The sequence below is a fragment of the Phalacrocorax carbo genome, chromosome 6 (genome assembly GCF_963921805.1).
Source record: "Phalacrocorax carbo chromosome 6, bPhaCar2.1, whole genome shotgun sequence".
NCBI lineage: Eukaryota > Metazoa > Chordata > Aves > Suliformes > Phalacrocoracidae > Phalacrocorax > Phalacrocorax carbo.
In genome coordinates, this window is record NC_087518.1 from 31,252,513 (window position 1) to 31,272,867 (window position 20,355).

At 37.5% G+C, this 20,355-nt stretch overlaps 1 protein-coding gene across 3 annotated transcripts in view; it reads left to right on the forward strand.

Moving 5' to 3' along the window:
- RABGAP1L (RAB GTPase activating protein 1 like) overlaps positions 1–20,355 on the forward strand; it is a 262,600-nt gene that overhangs the window by 147,438 nt on the left and 94,807 nt on the right. For all 3 annotated transcript variants that reach the window (XM_064454431.1, XM_064454429.1, XM_064454430.1), the window contains exons 15-17: positions 11,001–11,075; positions 14,621–14,746; positions 16,096–16,239. In XM_064454431.1, coding sequence (XP_064310501.1) covers positions 11,001–11,075; positions 14,621–14,746; positions 16,096–16,239 — 345 coding nt within the window. The remainder of the gene's footprint in view (positions 1–11,000; positions 11,076–14,620; positions 14,747–16,095; positions 16,240–20,355) is intronic.

A 20,355-nucleotide genomic window follows, 5' to 3' on the forward strand; every position in this document is an offset into this window, starting at 1 on the left:
TTTTTGTTTTTAAATTTTTTTTTTACATGTAGAATAAATGATTGCCTTAAACAAATCCATTTCCACTTCCCTTCCTTTCCCTTGTTACTCTGTTTCCCCCTCCAGTTGATTAATAGACAGAAATGATGGAGATGTCATAACAAGCAGAAAAGAGTGTCCTGCCTTTGTGGTATAATGATACATATTCCTGTTCTCCAGATAAATTCTATGGTGATACAGACACTTATTCAAGCAATAATTTGGATGCCTGTTAAATATAGCTGCTTAGGTTACATGTATTGAAGTTCATTGTCATGAGTAATTCACATTAAAAAAAAAAAGTAAAAAATAAAGGAGCAGAGAGAACTTTGAACCAATTCTGTTGATCTCTCACTAATTTTGGAGGGCTCTGGGTGGCTACAGGAAAACTGTTCCTGTGCCAATCTTTGAAATGAATAACTAACTTTGAAATGAAAAGTGATAGAATAGCATTCAGATTATCAAGAATTAAATGTGAGACATATAATGAAAGCCTATGAGTTTACTGAAAGTAGATCTTGACAAGCCAATAAGAAAAAAACTATGTGTTGCTTTGGTGAAGGTAATTTTATTGAAATCCTGTAGATTGTGTTGTCTGTCATGCAAAAAATGTGGAAATGCTGGACAAGTTAAAACAGGAAGAAGATACACATTAAAGAATTAAAAAGTGGCTAGCTAGCAGGTTACTAAACATCAGCACTGAATAAATGTAATTCAGACAAGGTGTCATGAAGATCACTTGTTCATTCAATTACTCTGGTTAGTCACCTAAATTAAAACAAAAAAATAATCTCTGATGAAGGTGTCTTGATGACCGAGAGAAAGGGAATGGTAAATAATGAGGTGTTAAAGGATGTGTAGCCAAATGAATCTTGTGTAGGAACAGAATGACTTGAGTAACTCAGTATTTACAGCTGCTGCAGCTGCTTTTGATTACTGTGTCTACGTTGTGGTTTAACCCCAGCTGGCAACTCAGCCCTACCCAGCCCCTCGCTCACTCCCGTGCAGTGGGATGGAGGAGAAAGTCGGAAGGGTGAACGTGAGAAAACTCATGGGCTGAGATAAAGACAGTTTAATAGGTAAAGCAAAAGCCATGAACGCAAGCAAAGCAAAATGATTGGCAGGCAGTTGTTCGGCCGTCTCCAGGAAAGCAGGGCTCCATCATGCGTAGCGGTTACTTGGGAATACAAACACCAGCAGTTCGAACGTCCCCCCCATTTCTCCATCTTCCCCCAGCTTTATGTGCTGAGCATGACAGTATATGGTGTGGGACATCCCTTGGGTCAGTTGGGGTCAGCTGTCCCAGTTGCGTCCCCTCCCAACTTCTTGTGCATCCCCAACCCACTCGCTCGTGGGGTGGTGTGAGAAGCAGAAAAGGCCTTGACTTTGTGTAAGCACTGCTCAGCAATAACTAAACATCCCTGTGTTATCAACACTGTTTTCAGCACAAATCCAAAACATAGCTCCATGCAAGCTACTTTAGAGAAAATTAACTCTACTCCAGCCAAAACCAGCACATTCTTCACCCCTTATTCTATACCATTTATGTCATGCTCAAGTCTCTCACTATCCAATACATTCTCATTACCCACAACCACCCATCCCATCCTTTGGTATAATACACAGATATCATTCCCTTAGTCTACGGATCATTCCTGTGAAATGTCTGTAAAACGTGTGTAAATGTCCACAAAATATCCACTGAGTTCATTTAGTCCATGACTTTGGACTCCATCTGTTACAGTGGTTACTCAGGATGGGAGAGGTGGTGCATTACATGAGTTACTGGGCACCAAAGCCAGCACAGGTCGGGTCACTACTACACTTGCACTGCTTGTAAAGCTTGTCCTCCTTTGGTTCAGGTGGTTCATGCTATAGTGATTCCTAAAACATGCAACTCAAATCCCGGGTTACAACAATTTAATGGTATTTTCATTACAATTTCCACCCCTGGTCCCTCTGGGCCATGTTATAGGGTTTGACATTGCAATGAACTCCTCCCCTTCCCCCTGCTCCGGCTTGTACTTACCACAGACTGCAGCCCCTTTACGGATACCTGTTCCAAGAGGAGCCTTATCTATGAGCTACAGTCTCTCCAGGGGTACACCTGCTGTGGCACAGACTTATCCACAGCCACAATGCCTTCAGAGCTATACCTGCTCCAGCGTGGCCTTACCTACAGCCACAGTCCCTTCAGAAATAAACTTGCTCCAATATGGCCTTACCCATGGCCACATGTGGACTCATCCACATGTCACAGTCCCTTCGACTTGAGTTCATACTGGAGTTCCAGCCTGTACAGTACAGCAGCACAGAAAGAGCAGCGATGCCCTGGCCATCTGCCAGCCCAGGCGCATCGCCATTGCTGTTATCAAAATGTTCTGAGGCACAGCAGAGTAAGGTGATAAGCCATGCAGCCGTGCAGCAAGCAGCAAAAGCAAAAAGCCACTAACGAGCACTATACTCTAATATACAGTGAGGCAAGCAAGCCCCATGGCAAGCACAGAAGCTTGCCAATTAATAGCTAAACAGCAATAAACACTGTCAATTCGATCTAGCACATTCCAATCAAAACTGCCATTATCTCAAACTCTTCGAGCCCCAAGTTGGGTGCCAAAAAGGACTGCTGTGGTTTAACTCCAGCCAGTAACTAAGCCCCACACAGCTGCTTGCTCACTACCCTCTGGTGAGATGGGGGAGAGAATCAGAAAAGTAAAAGTGAGAAAACTCGTGGGTTGAGATAAAGACAATTTAATAGGTAAAGCAAAAGCCACGTGCGCAAGCAAAGCAAAGAATTAATTCAGTCCTTCCCATCAGCAGGCAGGTGTTCAGCTGCCTCCAGGAGAGCAGGGCTCCATCACAGGTAGCAGTTACTTGGGAAGACAAAATGCCATCACTCTGAACATCCCCAGCTTTATATGCTGAGCATGATGCCATATGGTGTGGGATATCCCTTGGGTCAGTTGGGGTCAGCTGTCCCAGCCGTGTCCTCTCCAAACTAGAAGTGACTTAGAGGAATTATCTATCTAGCAGGCAGCTTCACAGAGGCAGAGATCTCAGACCTTCCTGAGTTTTCTGTAGTAAAAGTGAAGAATTCTACTCATCTTCCAAAGCTGGGAGCCCTCCCTGCTCTCAGGGCCTCTACTGCTCCTGCAGAGAAAGTTGCTGCAGACGTTGGTCCTCTTTTTTTGAAGTATCAAGTTCTGAGACCTGTTAGTGTGTACATCAAGTTGAGGACTGCTTTTCCTGTGAAGCATTTTGTATTTATCTACAGTTGAATGACCTCTGCCACTTTGCCACTGTCTCTTGATATGAACATGTTCTGCACAGCATCTTTGCAGTCAGCTTTTAATTTATGGCTCTGAACAGCTTTGTCTCATCACCAGTCTTTGTAACTGTGCTATTTTTATGTGTTCTGTATGATTTGTGAGTATTTTCAACAGCATCAGCCCTAGCACATCTTTCTGTAAGGTTCTGTGAGTGACTTCACCTTTATTCTGTGGGTGAGAACTGACTGTTTATTCCTACCTTTTGCTTTCTATCATTAATCAATTATTTGAGTGCGTAAGAGGGCCTTCTATGGCAGCTTAGTTCCCTAAAAACCCTTTGGAAAGGGATCATGTTGAAGGTTTTCTAAAAATCCTAGTAGACTCTTATTGACTGCCTCATTCTTTTATGTGCTCATTGGTTCAAAGAAGGATTTGGGAAGCATTTCTTCTTGGTAGAACAGCCATATCCAATCTTCAACATTGAATTATTCATAAGTTTACTGATTTTATTCTTGACAGCTTCTACCTACTTGCCAGTACAGAGATCAGATGCAACTGCTGTGTAGATTTCTAGGCATCTCCTTTTCCTTTGTAATTGCACTGTTTTCTTATATTGCAATGGCTCTGTTCTACAGTTGACCTGTCTGCGGCCAGGTCTAACAGGACCTTGAGTTTATGATTGACATGGTGAGTTTTAGAGAAATATTGTTAAAAGCTAATTAATTTGCTTTTAATCTTGCCATTCCATAACAAAACCCCCAAACATTAGTGTTGAGAGTAACATTTGGCTGTTTTATCTTACAGGTATAACTTAACTCATGCCCTTCTACTATGAAAGCAAGATTTTTGAAGAATGGTATTATTGAATAAGGCTAGAAAAGGTCTGTCCTCAGGTGGGAGGGTAAAAGCTGAAGAGCAGTTTCTTCATGCCCCAATGAAATGAGAGATGATCTGAGCTATCAGGCAAAAAGGAAAACCATTAAAAGCTCACTGCCTCATTTTAACGGGTCTGTCAGGTTTAGTTCCGGCTCTTAATCTCTTCTTCAGAACAGTAGGAAATCAGGAAAGATGGAAACTTTTTCAGTTGTGGAACATTTATGTGACAAAGCATCTAAAAATAAACTTTAAGGCTGACAGTGGTGATAAGGAATGAAAAGAGTTCCAGATTCTAGATTGGAGATTTCACTTGAGGACATCGCGTAAGCTAGATTTGCGCAGAGCAAACATCTTTTGGAAAATAGTTCTGTTTCTTGCACACTTTCTGTCTAAAAACTATGCAAATTCTAGCTATATTTAAAGAGCTCATTCTCTGTGTTACAATGCACAACAGAATAGTACTCTCGACCTACTTCCATGCGTGCATATGTAGTTAACAGCTCGATGCTCCAGGGAATCAAAGCACTTGGCAGAAATAGTCCTCTCAACTGTTTGGCATGTATGCAGTGCAGATTTTAACGTGAGCTGTGTTTTCTCTAATTTTCTGATTAAAATAACTCTTATTTGACAAACAACCACTGTGACTTTAATAGGAGAAAAGGGAATATGTTGCAAGGAAGTCTATCAGGTTGACTAAGTGAGTGTTCTGACTGAGCAAACTGGAAAAATAAGACACAAGGCTTCCCTGGTTTTCTGAAAATGGTTGAATTGCTTTTCAGAGATTCGAAGTTGGTGTTAGTGTTTTCCAGTAAACAAAGGCATTTGGAAGGATATGAATCATTTGTATCATGACATATTTTGTTACTAAATACTTATCTCCTTGGTTGATCAAATTTGTAGTTTTTTCCTAATCCTAGTCGTACTTGCCTGAAGGTTTTATGCCAGGATCAGTGTGCTAGCTGGTTTATTGTGCAATGAAACACTCCGTTTTACTCATCATTCCGATAACTAACTGTTTGCTGGTACCCACATTAGTAGAGGAAATAATAAACTGGCTTTTTTTTAGGAAAGCTAATACAGAATGGGTTCCGATATGTTTTTTTTTGCTTTGCTGTATAATTGAAACGTGAAAATGTCTCTTCTGTGACCAGTAGCTTCTATACCTTGATAAGCTGTGAGTGATGGCTTTATCTTTGGCTCATCCTTCAGCACAGCAGAACTGCTGCTTAGTGCTGTCCTGTAAAGCTGGTTGTCTAACTGTAATCCATTTTTCACATTTTCATTTCCGTTTCATTGCAGCATCTTTTTTCAGATGATTGCCTCTTCTCACCATGCATGTATTCTTCCACATTTTTCAATCCTTAGTTTCTCCTCAGATTTACAAGTGGGAAGTTTCAGCATTTGTCCACTTTGGTTTAATTATTTGTCAGAGCACAGATCTCTTTCTTTCCTATAGGAGTCTATTTGCCAATTTTAGAATAAACATAGGAGCATGAACAGAATCAGTTAAGAATTATTTTTCATCTACTTTTAGTTGTTTATTTTCTTTACTCCTGGGCTGGAGAGCGATTTTAGTAAATATTGTTGTCTTGTTTCATGCAAACGATTTTTAATGTTATCTTGTCTTCTGCCATTTACATATTAATGAGGTTCCTTCTCTGTGCATCTGTGCTGAGCAAGGAAGCAGTAGTTCTGTTCTTGCATATGGGGTTTTTGCTGAGACTGTACTAGCAAAAAGGTCAAGATTGTATTTCTTGAATGCTGGAAAGAGAGTAAAGGCTTTAGTCTGTTTGGAGGCCCTACCTGAATAAATGTGAAGATTTCTTCATTCTCTCGGCCCTTATAGCTCTGGAGGAGGCATATTATGTAACATCCACGTGCCTCTCTCCAATACTCAATAAATGAGTAACTGATTTCTAAAAATGTAGTTTTCAGTTAACACAGAAATTCCTTGCATAATGTGATACATCCTAAATCCTGTGATCAGAGTAATATTATTACTTTCAGACACTCAGCCTTATAATACATTTAGGTATGGAATTTTAAATTATACTATCACTAAAATTATTCAGTGACCAAGCACATCATAAATACCTTGTGCGTGAGAAGTCCACATCAAAGCATGGGTGGTTTTTTAACACAATCTGTTTTTCAGAAACTAGGTAAGTCTCTTAACTGTACTAAAACAGAGCTCAGCACAGAGCTATGTCTGTATCAAACACTGAGTAGATTCCCTAGATAATTTCTATCATTTTGGTAGTGACACAAAGGTAAGTAATGAGAGCAAACCAGGCTTGTCATTCTCCCCAAAAAAACTTGCATGCAATTTCTGTTACATTTTCCTGGGACACAGGTGTTGGATATCTTGTATGGCTGTTAACAAGCATTGTGCCGGTGCGCCTGTCGCTTTTTCAGAGAAGTGAATGTTTCCTATGCTGGAAAACATTATTACTGACAAGAGAGATACCGTTATTGCAGATGAGAGATGGAGATCTGTAGGGCCTCTGCTCATACCTTTCTCTCTGCATTGCTGTGAAGCTTGGGGGGAGGAATGAAAGCTCTGGAAATGTAAGACCTTTGTATGAGGCAGACACTAGAGGAATATTTTTCATGAGCTCTCTTCAGTTTCTAATGTCACTGAGTTACTATGGTAAAGGCAAATTGGCAATGTGATTTTAAGCTGATATTTGCTAGTTAGTGTTTTGCATCTTGTTTTAAGTACATTTGAACGTTCAGCATGTATAAGCAATCATTTTCATGTGTATGAAGATGCAAAATAATGAAAAACATTTTATTCTGTAATTTGAGACATACCCCCTTCTCCTCCTTTTTTAAAACTGTTGGGACTAATATACAGACAGTAGTTGCAGAAATCCCAAATCATGAGGTTTTAAATTAGCAACCTGTCTATTCATGTTCCAAATGCTACTTCCTTGGAATTTTTATATCTACAGAAGATCCTGATCTTGGGAGATTTTCCTCCAGTAATTATTTTAGAGCAGAATTTCTGTCCACCTCTGGATTCTTCATGTACTTTCCCAACACAGAGCTCTGTCATTGACTTTATTTGAGGAGACTGTTGTTTCCAGAGTATTCACTTTCTAATGTTGTTGTACTGATAACTGCACAGTAGTTCTTCTCTTCAGAAGACAGATAACTATTAAAAAGACATATTAATTCTATAGGTGAGATCTTAATTTAGTTAAAATGAATGAAAGTAGGTTTCAAGTCAGAATCTTCATTAAGTCCCCTTTAGGAGGCAGAGAAAGTTTAAAATCCCAGTTGACTGGAGAATTGTGATTGGAGGTTCCCCAAGAGCTTAAGAAAATAATAACTAGACTGCAGCATTGTCGCAGGTTCTCATGGGAAAAATCCCATTCTCTTGAAGTTACAAAGTTACAATGATTGCAATGGCAATAAGGGATTTGGGATTTTGCTTTGATTTTGTATTTCATGTGAAAAGACAAAGTTAGTGCTCCTCAGTCCCTTAAAAGGATAAATCTTAAATAATTAATCTTAGATATTATGTTAATAATATGATTTTATGGTGGTATCTGTAGGCAGCATTCTTATTTTTGAGGCTATTTTGATTAATTACATCACATTTCAGCAATATCAAATCCTATGGGTTACTTAAAACTAAAGAAGTATAATTGGAAATGTAATATACATAAAGCTTCAAAAATCTTTTGCTTTAGGCAAATACAATGAAATCATGTAGATTTTAGAGACTTCATTAAAAATAAACCTTTAGTTTTCAGGATTATGATGCTTTGACTTAACAGCAGAATCTGAGTTTGACGTAATTCTCATGCAGAACTGAAGTTAGGATGCAAGTCTGATAACAGCTGCATATGAAGAGCAGATTTTGGGGAAGGACCTCATGGAAATTAATTTCAAAAGGGAACCAGATCAAGCTGTTAATAGTTTTTTTTCATAGTTGTTGGTTGCTTCAAAGTTTTGTTAATGATGACATCCTTTTCCTGGGCCTTCATTTTTCTTTTATATATCCTATGTATATCTGTGCCCACTAACTTGAAATCTTTTTTTAAACCAAATTATCCAATGCTTATTGATTTGTAGTTCTATGGATCACCTCTTTTTACAAATGTTTCAAATTTATCATCTGTTCTTCTGATTTAATCAGCCAATTAATGGTTTACCAGTTTACTACTTCCCCCCCCCCCCCTTTTGGGTGAATACTCTCTGTTCTTAACAAATTTTTAGTATTTTTATTATTTTAAATTTATCGTCTCTTCTGATACTTGGTTGGAGACAGATCCTTCACCACATTCCCTGTAGAAATGGTTCCAGCAGGATGACAACCCCTGTGATTATTCTGTAATAAAAGAGCCACAAAGAAAGTTCATGTGGATTTTCTTCTCTAGTTTAAATGCCACTTTTCTACCTTGATCATATATTTTCCAAGTAAAGGCTTTGCCTTCATGCTCTGGGTGTGTTTCAGAATGGATTTATTACTAGTTTTAATGTGTTTAGGAAGTTGATTCTGAGAACATTTCTTGGTCTTCCTTCATATTTTTATATTTAACATGCAGAGTGAGGATTTTTTTTTGCACCCTCCCCATTTTCCCTCTTTTGCCATAATTTCTACTTTTTTTCACAGTCTCAAAAGGAGTATTTTTTTTTATTTCTGATAACTTTCTTCTCTTATTAACCTATGTCCATTTTGGAGGAAGTTTGTTTGCTCCAATGTGTTGGCTCCTCAGTAGTTATTTTAAAACTTGTTTGGATTAATTTATCGCTGTTTTCAGCAAATTAAATGTGCTAGTAATGCTTCTCACAACAGACAACCCCCATGTGTTGATAATTTGCTATTAATTTTTCAGCCTGGATTGTTTTTTAAGTAAAGTAAAAGTGTTGTTGTATAGTATGAAGAAATCATAAATCAAATTTATTATTTGTAATTCTGCATATCTGTTTCTAAGCAGAACTGGCCTTTCAAAAGCAGAAATAATACATCTTTTAGGAATGCTACACAAATAAAATATTAGGCAACCCTAAACTGATAGATTTTGGGAACATATAGCTAAAGACTCATGATGAGGATGATTAACCAGTGTATTCTTCTAATTAGTCAGATGGAATATTAGTTTAAGTGTTGAAAGTAATTTCTGTTAATTCAGTGCTTAGTAACAAAAGAGGAATTTTAAATTAACTTTTTCCAAGAGAGCATCCTTTTTTTCCAATTCACAGTTTTGTTTCTGCTATTGTACACTTCTGGAGTTATTTTTTATGTTTTACTTTTGTGGCTAGAGCTGGTTAAACTAGTAAGGCGGTTGTAATGGTTCATTTTTTTTTTTCAATTATTTGTGTGACTAGTCTTGTATTTGACCACTGAAACTGAGCTATGGATTGGGATTATTTTCACTCAGATTGTAACTAATCCCATCTAACATACCTCCCGAAGAATGGTAAGCAACATAGACCAATGGCAAAGAGCTATAAGTCACAGTTCAGATTTTCACAAAGCTACAAATGTATTAGGGAATGTGTGGATGAGTTGTTTATAAACAGTGACCTTTAAAGGAATACTCAGGTTAATTCTTTACAGAAGTCTTCTCTTCTGGAACCATTACACAATTCCTTATCAATATTTCTTTCTCAGTTTTTGCCCATCAGAATGAAAAAGGAAGGGCAATTCAAAAGACACTAAATGTGTTTTGGCCTCCATTTCAACATTTCGGGCAGAAATTATTTGCAGTTATGTTAATACTGTTGGCTGGAAAGCAGTCATATCTCTTTTTGAGTCACAATTCTTCTCACCTTTTGAAGAGGCATCTTAGCCACATATGAAATATTGTACAAGAGACCCAGGTGGGTTTGGTTCCTCAGCATACCTGACATTGTTTATTCACAGTCTGTCTGTGCTTCCGCTCAGTGAATTTGCAATCTTGATTTCATTCAAGCCATAAAAATGAAGATAAGCACAGTGTTCCAGTTCAAAACATTTTCATATGTAAACACTCTTGGAGGCGGTGTGGGGGCAAAGTGGATTTACTGATTCAGGTGGCTTGTTCCTCCCTGTAGCTCTGACCTTGTGCTTTTGTTTTCCCTGGCTGTAACCTTAGTACCTTGCTTGTTCTCTCAGGATGTGTTTCTCTCAGATGTCAATCCTGCTGCTGCTTATACTTTCTCAGGTTTCCTCAAATTCTTAACATCCTCTGACATCTCTTTAAAAACAGTATCTGTCTTCTTGTCTTGGAAAAGTAAGGAGGAAGGAAAGGTTAGTTATTTTAGTTTTGGTTTTTTTAAGAGTAAGAAAAAAGTAGTTTGTCAATCTTACCATAGGCAAATGAGTCTTGTTCATTTTTCACCATAATAAGAACATGGAAAAAACGTTTCTGATGAAATTTGCAGGCTAGAGTAGTTCTCGGTGATTTTCTAACAACCTGTATCAGGTCCTGTATTTTCACGATGTAAAAATTTGTTTTTCCAAAACTGAACGAGCCTTTCCCCACAACACAAGCTAACCTGGTTTTTATATCATATTTATTATACTGTTAAAGTTATATTATTGGTGATCTCAGCAGAATTATCCTTGATTTAGGTGAAGGGAAATTGCATCCAAATTTCTTCATGTTGTTCGAAAAATAAAAAAAAAAATTTAAAAATATGGCATCTATGGAAGATTGAGGGTGATCTGTAGATGTTTTTTTAAATGCCCTGAAAGCCTGTGCAAGAATGGTTACAGTTTCATTCCCTTTATTTTTTCAGCCTGCATAGTATTACATATTCTGAATAGCTCATTGATCATTACAGATTTTGATAATGCCTGCATGAGTTTTAAATATAGTTGACTCTCTTTTTTTTTTCTAGGCATACTCTGTCTATGATGAAGACATTGGCTATTGCCAGGGACAGTCTTTCCTTGCAGCTGTGCTTCTACTTCATGTGAGTTAATTGCAAAATGAAAGCTTTGATATTTGAAACCAAAGCAGCTTTAAAATCAGTAGTACTGTAACATGCTATTTGACAGATATTTACTGTTCTTTATTTGTCTGTATTCATTTTCCTCTTGTTGCTTTTTGGCAAACAGTGACTAATGGCTTCTATCTTTATGAATGTAGATTTCCTTTATCTAGGAGAAATCCATTAAATTGTCAACTACTTCTGTGTCAAAAACTGAAACTGATTCGTTACATATTAATATTTTCTTTTAATTTAGTTCTTACATAGGTGAACTCCCTTTGTGTTTATTGGGAATTCAACTTTGGGAGACATTCTCAGAGTAGCTAACCAGAGCAACAAGTCTCATTAATTTTCAGTGAGACTATTTCTCCTAGGGACACTTTATAATATCTTTTGAGTGAAAGCTGAATTTTAACCTTCATATTTTAGCCTGTAACCAAAAACTGTGCAAACTTTGATATGTTGATTCCTGTGTGTATACACGCGTGTGTGTATAGCGGTAGATAGGTAAATACACAATTTTTGTATTTGCAAGATACTTCAACTTTGATGTATCAGCGGAGAAACAGCAGATTAAAGTAGTGTGGATATTGTAAAGAATATCTGAATAAACCACCCCAAACCTCAACAGCTCTTCTTGCTCAGGATCTTGCCTGCTTTGTCCATCAGGCTTTAATTAATAAATTATTAATCATGGTTGAAATACATTTCAGATTGTGGTTTTGAGTCATCTGTTGGTGGCATATATGTTACTCACGCACTTCCTATAGCATCTGGAACTCAAATTCAGATTAATTTAAGTTGTAATTCCTAGGGAGATCTATGACTCGTTGAAGACTTAAGGAGCATGATACACAGTGACAGTGTTACAGAGAAGCTTTAGAGTCTTGAAGGATAAACCTGAAATTAGTCACGTTATTGCAGTCCCACATATACTGCAAATTAACTGATCTAACAGCTATTTTGCCATTAACTTTTTACCCAGAGAAGGATTTTTAAGTTCCACTGGAAGAACTAGCCATTTTCAATACCAGAGTAGTTTAGAAATGAGTGGGTGTCACATTCTTAACATTTGACTAATACTTCAGCTCCCCTCACTTAGATGTATGCTGCCATTACTGTAGAGAATCACCTCTGTTTGTAGCATTTCTGGAGTTAGAAGAAATTGCCCCATACACAGGGAATACTAAATGGCAATTACACTCATTTTAATATGCCCTTTATAACATTTGCTTTCATAATAGGATAGTAAACTGAAATAATCAGAGAAAGGGGGGAAGGGAAGCAGTCTCAGTGAGCTCATGTAAGTTGGGAGCTTCCCAGGATGTCCTCAAACTGTTGTTTTTCTCAAATTCTCTAACCAGTCTGTATGCTGTGAATGGTTGTAAGACCCTCTCTAACTCTTCTATCTTTGCATGGATTTCTAGACCCCTCCCTTTCCCTTTTTTTTCTGGGACAGGATATCCTTTCTCTTCAGTGTAGATATGTTTCAGGGATGGTTGAGTAGCCTGAACCTCCATCCTGGCTTTTTGTGATTTTGCTGCTTTGATGAAATTCCCATCAAAGGTGAGCAGCTAACTTCTAATCACAGGGGGACAGTGTTGCCAACTCTAATAATTTTACTGTAAGTCTGACAGTATTTGAATTTTTTCTCTTGTTGTCTACCTCTGGGAGTCATTGCTATGTGAAAACCTAAAATTTAGTTTTGAAAAATGGTAAGTTTCTGGCTTTTGTGATTCCAAAGGAAAGATAATAAGGGGCAAATATCTAAATGCTAAAAATCAGAATGGGAGCACCAAAAATGTGTTTTGTTTAAAATAAATAAGAAATGAAATCTTGATTTACAGTTTTGAATTCTCGGGGTTGGTATTACTGCCGAACTTCCATGCACTGAGAGCGAGGGCTTGGTGGCCTCTGCCTGTAAATGACTTTAGCCTGGTGCTTCTGTTCCCTCTTACTGTCTTGGGGGAGGAATGGTTGTCAATGCACGTGTGTCTGATTGCGCATGCAAGGTAGGTGTGTCTGTGCATGAGCATCTGTAATTTTATTAGAAATGATTGTTACCTTACAAACAAACGAACAAAAAAAATTGCGTCCATCTCATTATTGAGCAGATTCAAGGCTTTTGGTCAGGATAAACTATTTCTTCTCTTTACTTTGTCTGCAGCTTTTATCTGCTGTCAGTGGGGATCATTCCATCCAGATAAATTGTGATAAAGAGCTTTGAGATTCCCAAGAGCTTGTCCTAGGCGAATCTAGCCTGGACAGGTAGCTAGCAGCTGATTTGGCAGTTCTTTATGCCAACTAGTTACTCTCATATGTCCTATCTGAAAACGAAAATGAAAGTGCGTTGCCATGGCCCTGGAGACAGGCCATAATCATAGGCTGAACCATAAAAGGTGAAACCCTGGAGGTAAATATCAAGAGACTAAAATTCACTTTGGAGAAAATACTGAGCTTTTATCTATTGCTGATTTTTGATAAGGGGTTGGCAAGCAGCTGAATGAGTGAATATACAAAAAGGGCAAGAGTTGTCATTCTTGATACTCAGTAATTGTTTTCATTTGTTACAATCTGGTGCCTGTAAAAGAAAGGTTGTTTTTAAATGTGATTGAAAACCTGATTTGGGGTCTGCAGTGACTCTGCTCGTGCCTGTCTTATTATTGTGTAACCCGAAGGCATGGGGGAAGGGGAAGAGCTGTCTTATGAGTGGAGGTTTGATGACACGGGGCTTCCTACAAATTTGACGTTCAGTGGGCTCAAACCAACAAATGTAACTTTAGAGTGGCTCACACAGCTTGCCCTTTAGTATCTCCTTCTAAAACTGTTGGGTGAGAAATTTTGGTAAGAATGAAATAAAGATTATGGAGATAGGGCTTCTGAAAAAGTCATGATGTTAATAGATGGCATGAGCCCTCCTGAGCTCACAAGTAGGTTCTGAAGGCAAAATTTGTTATTTCCTCATTCATGGTGGGAAACCTGTCTTCAGAGAGTTTGATGTCCTGGGGTTTGGGTGAAAGCAGATAGGCATTATTCTCACTCGGGGTTGGTTATACCCTAGTTCTCCTGAATTTTTCCCTTTTAACCAAGTCTCTCTCAGCAGAAATCACTATCATGCATTGTTGCCTTTTCTTGCTTGCTTGCTTGCTTCTTTTTTTCTTTTCTTTAAATTGTTGTTCTGTAGCTGAGAGTTGTGTACTGGTTGTTCTCATATCTATTTGGCAGAACGAATACTGACGACAGTTGAGCTGCTGTAGGGATGTTTACTTACACGAACTTATCATACGATCCCACGTTTTCTTCAAAGAAGGTCTTACAGTGTCAAATCAAGGTGCTCATCAAAGAGAGTAGTTCCCTTGAAATTTTAGTTGCTTAATTCAACATTCAGAGTGCTTTGCTGCAAATCTTAATATATCCCTGGTTCTGAATTCATCATGCATAAGGTATTTAAGTGTGCGTATTTGTGTAAGGAATTTCCAGCCTCAACTCAGTTTTTTAAAATTATGTTTGTGTATTTTTCCAACCAGATGCCGGAGGAGCAGGCATTCTGTGTATTCGTGAAAATAATGTATGACTATGGCTTGAGGGACCTCTACAGAAATAACTTTGAAGATCTCCATTGCAAATTTTTCCAGCTGGAGAAGTTAATGCAGGTGGGGCCAGTGTAACAAATTCTACTACTTTAATACATGGAAGTATTGGCATGAAGAAGAGATTAATGCTTCGCTTCCATAAGCTACTCGACAATAAAAACCCTCTCCTGCTAGAGGTGGGGTAGAACCAAAGCATGGAATTTTAATATCTGGATCCAAACGTCATGAGTCAGATTTATTTCTAATTTCTTTTGTCCTTCATATACCAATCTTGCTGCTAATCTTTGTGTCCAAGCAGAGTAGGTATCTGGGTTTTTATCTCTCTGTTTGCTTATTCTCTCTCTTCCCTATTTCGTGATGTTGCTTGGAGAGAATGTCTCCATTCTATAAAGGGCAGAATATCTTTTGGACTGGCACCATCAGTGTCCTACTTTCTACGTATTATGTTGGTGGTTAAGAGGTCAGGCAAATCAGGACTTCCTGATGCTTATGAAATACAAATCAAGTGTAGGTCATTTTGTATATTTTACTGTGTTTTCAATATGTTGCTCTTTTTTCAGATGGTATTATTTCATAGTCAGAGCAATTTAACTTAAATAGCTGCAAGTTTTATACATTGTTGTTCTGACTAATAAGCAATTACTAACAGTCCATTAAGCTTTGACCTGCGCTTCTGTTATCATAGTGAACACTAGCTGCTGGAGTCAGTTACCATCGATGACCATATACACCTCTGTGAGATATATTAAAACCAAACAAAACAGACCACAGATAATTCAATGGTCTTTTTTTCAGATGTCAAATTATGCGTATTTCCTACTTGATGAAGTAGAATTGCATACTAATTAATTTGATACTTTGATATATTTAACAAAGATTTTTACTTTATTAGCTGAATATGAATATGTCATCTGTGTACAGTAGGGTTATCAGTGCTTATTTTGTGTTGCTTGTATATGATCCTAATTAGAGAAATTGTCTGATAGAGTTGTGGGCTTTGTTGTTTTCAAGCTCTGCAAGGTGATCTTCTTGTTCTAGTATTATTGTTTTTTATAGCACAAGAATTTATAGCAAGACACAGCAAAGGAATAACATAAAAAATATACACTGTGTGTGACATTCATTTCACAACCGCTCTGCCTTTTGACTGTTGAAGATTTTGTAATTTCTCAGCATAATCTCAGTACATTATTTAATACTGTGATAGAATCCATAGTGGATATCTTGCTAAAGACTAACTATGGGCACTGAAATTTATGAAGAAACATCTTTCCATTGCTCAGAAGAAGCCAGGATTTCACTTTGTTGTGTTCTTCAGTGTTTATCAACCTGGTACTTACTGGCAGTATAGGTTAAGAACTCAAAATTAATGAGTAATACTGAAGTATTTATTTTTTCCTTTACTCTAGGAGCAGTTACCAGACTTGCATAGCCATTTCTCAGACCTCAATTTGGAAGCTCATATGTATGCGTCCCAGTGGTTCCTCACTCTTTTTACTGCCAAGTTTCCACTCTGCATGGTCTTCCACATCATTGACTTACTACTCTGTGAGGTAAAAAAAAAACCTTGAATCAGAAAGCCCTTCATCCACTCCATGAATGTTTCTTCTCTTTTTGTTTAATTTTGTTGGAGTCGTTTACTATTTAATTTCAAAATGTGTGTAACTAAATTATGTAGAGAGAAACCATGGTTATATTGAAGAGAAGATGTTCAGTGAAATGCTGGTTTGGTTTTAGAATTGTAATTGTGGATTGCCTTATTCTTTGCTAAGGGATCTAATTAAGAATATCTGATGCACACATCTGTTCTTCATTTAATTTCTTAAATAATTTATTCAAAGTTAGGAATTCTAATTTCTTGAAGATACCTAGTAGTAAAAGCCTAGCAGGCTTTTAGTGGGAAAGCTCTCCAGATTGTCTGATTCAGAGTGCCCACAGACAGTAAGGGTATTGCATGTTGCTTTGATGGCCTGACATTAAACAAATAGCGAGAACTGCCAAACAGCGCAATTGAATGAAGCTCTTTCCTTTTGTTTTTTACCCTACTATTACAACTAAGGAACGCATTACTCCAGTACAAAATGTTTCTGTATTTTAGATATATCTGCACTTCCTTTAAAAAAAACAGGCAGAATAGATTGATAGTCTGGAATGTTTATTTTGGTAAAATACTAATACTTCCTCCTGTCACGGGGAAGTCAGGGCATCCGTGGAATTAAACCTGTTTTTGAACCTGCCACTGATTTCCTCTCTGATTTAAATGAGTGACAAACATTAAAAAATATAAATATGTAAATAAAATAATTGAGAATTTTAAATGCAAAGGACTTCGCGAGTATCAAACACTCTTGACTCTGGTTCGTTCTGTTAATTTTTACCGTGAGTATTTTACTTGTGGATTTTCAGGCTTTTGCTGCACATGCCTTGATAGCATTCATTATTAAACAAAGATTGTCCACCATAAAAAACAAAGATTGTCCACTCATAACTCAATATTTTTTTCCTTAAGAGTATTGCTTCTGCATATTGGTGCTCAGTTATCAAAAAGAGGTAGGTAGGTTAATACTGCCAGGTGTCCAAATGAGTGTGAAAGGTAGTAATGGTGAAGTGAAATGTGGCTAGTTTTTCTCCTCTTTGTCCTCTTCTTTTATCATGCAGTAGATGAACATAATCCCTTGATCGCTTTTGAACTGTTAGTGAGTTAATTTTCAAAATGAGCTTCTGGTGTAGATTTGGTCATTCTTTGTCAGTTCAGTTTATTACTTCATTCTGATCTTGCTGTAGACCTGCACTCTTAAATGACCATTTTAAGAGATTGTTTGTCAAGAAGTACAGAAAATAATTTCATTGTGTTAGCAGCGTAGTCGCATTCTGCGCCTTTTATTATATTAAGCTGGATGATAAAATATGCTGAAGAACTCTTTTAGTCATGGTTAATGTAGATTTAATATTTAGAATGAAAAAAGAAACAACTCTTAAAACATTTGCATTCATCTCACATCTGGCAGTGTTTATCTCAGCATGTCTGAAGGAATTACTCTGGGAAAGAAGGTGAAAGAATCCAAGGAGAAAGTGAGAGAGTGCAACGCTAGAGTCTGCTAGAGAAAGGGAAACTTGTTAGCATTTGCGGAGGGAAATCACATAAAGCTAAAGGAGCCTCTTTTACAACAGCTAAAAATAAACCAGAAATGGTAAGAAAATTGATTTCAAGTGAGAAGATACATTCAGACATCTTGAGAAACAGTGGGGCAGTGTGTAGACAACATACTGAGGCAACAGGGTAGACTATCAGAAAACTGCTCCTAAGATTCCATGAGTCAACCAGTCTAAAGTAACAGGCACTTCTGAGAATTTGTGGGAGGAGTGTAGGTTAAAGCCATATTAAAACAAAAATCTAGTTGGCCCTCATCGTAGAAGGAAAGTAAAATCTGAATGCATATGACCATAGACAGAATAAGAAAGAAACCGTTCCTTAATGGAGGACTGAAATCATATTGCGAACCTGTCTGTCCCGTCAGCCTCCAAAAGGAGTAACAGAGCAGAAAAAAAAAAAATTTTTGTCTGCATTAAATTGTTCTTTACTTTATCTCTGAACAAACAGCATGCCTGTAATTTCAGCAACCGGAAGGAGAGAAAACAGTTGCAGCTGCTAACAGCGGAACACATTCTCCTTCAAAAAAAAAAAAATCCTCAAAAAATTGAGAAGCCTTTGAAGTTAACTGTCTTGTGTTTTTAAAAACAAGCTTCCAACCTTCTCATTAATTTGTCATAGATACAGGTGTATTTTAAATAGCCTTAAACTTCCTTCCTGACTGTGCTTTCTCCACATCCCAGTCCTGTCTGTCGTTGACAAAGTGTTTACATCCTATGCAACTGTTTCATGAAAGAAAAATATTAGGGGAAGAAAACCAGTTAAAACCATTGCTGAATGGGTGCTGCCAGCTAGTCATTCCAAGGGGCTTCTCTGGTCCCCATGAGAAAATATTTGAATTATGGATGAACAATTTGTGTCAGCCAAGAAATTTTGGATGGTATTTTCTTTTTAGAAGAGTGAAATCGGTCATTATAGATATTCTTTAACTCTCCAATCTGGAGGGAAAAATACCTGGTGGAAATCCTGTAGTTTTGCAGCTAGCCAGGGAGGCATGTTTCCTTCCCTTGCATACATGGTGGAACGGTAGCACTCAAGCTGGGGAGTGGGCCTTCTGGGCAGGAGTATATCCACGGATGTGCAAGCCTATGAAAGTAAGATTTATGGTGGGAATTAAGGTGTATTGAGAAATTTTTAAAATCCCATCGAAGTCTGTGCCATGACAGCTGAGGTCTTTTCATCATTCTCACATTAAATATGACTTGATAGAAAGAAGAATTTTAGTTAAATTCATATGAATTTGGGACTTTCTGTGGCCTCTGTGTGGTTGAGTTCTTTTATCCTGTTGTCTTCCTCTGACCCTTTTTATTTTTAAACTGTCTTGAGGCTTTTGAGGATGTGATTCAACACCCAAATTACCCGAATTTCCAGTGGCCTTAGAATGTTGCCTCAATACCTGTAGGAGAGAATCTGTCACCCATCCTCATCTAGAAATGAAATGTTTTTGAATTCTTTGTATTTCCTAAGACAGAAGCTTGAAGAAAATTTTGGCCTTGCAGGCAGGTACTCCTCAGTGCCATGGTACATTTATAAGGCTTAATACTGTGAATGCCTATAAGAATAACACAAACCTCTTGATCCAGTTGGAAGTTTTCATGGAATTACAGCAAACTGCGTGTTTTTTGCCTGGCTACGTAGATAAATTTTAGCATGTCAGCATCAGCTGAAAGTCTTTCTACAACATTCCTTTTAGCTGCCTGTTTCAACTGCATCATTTGTCTCTTCTCCTTTTGCTATTTCTGTTTGCACTGAAGAACAACTTTGTTGATGAAATTCAGAGTTGTATTTGGACTTGTCAGTCTTATCTATCAATATGACATTATGTTAGTGAACACTTTGTGAGCCTGCTCTGTTTTGCTCTCTTTTTGTTCCATTTTAAATGATTTATTTAAAGTCATACTCAGAAATAGCGACTCATCTAGGTAAAGCACACATCGCTTAGATAGAGCTGTCCCCAGTGCAGCAACTGCACCTAGATTATGCTATAGAATACCAAAGAGTTGACATTTAACTTCACTTTGCATTTTAAAATTTACAGTTTAAAATGAAGGTATGTACTAAATAAGTGACTTTAAATAGGCGTTTAGAACAGAAAAAACCAAACCAGTTGGCAGACAATTTATAAGCATTTTCTAAATTTTCATTACTACTTCTGCTTAAAACAAGAAAGTACTTCAACTGGTTGTGATATATACAGTACTGCCAAAACTAAAGGAGGTTCAGAGCTCAAGCTGTCGTTCCATTGTTAACCTTGAATTTTAAGATGCTATTGGTAACCTCTGTTTTAAATGAGCCTGGATATTTTTGTGTGCAGTTTTGGGGATATAATATACTTAAGGATTGGGCGTCTCTCCTTTTAAGGAGTGTATAAAAACCCTACTACATGCTGCCTTTTCTGAGCTGGTACAGATATTTGTCTATTTTAGTGTCAGTAATTACATAGTCTTGTTACAAAAATTAATAGTTTGACTGCTAAGCTGCCATACTGTGATCAAGACTGAATAGAAAGGGATGCAGC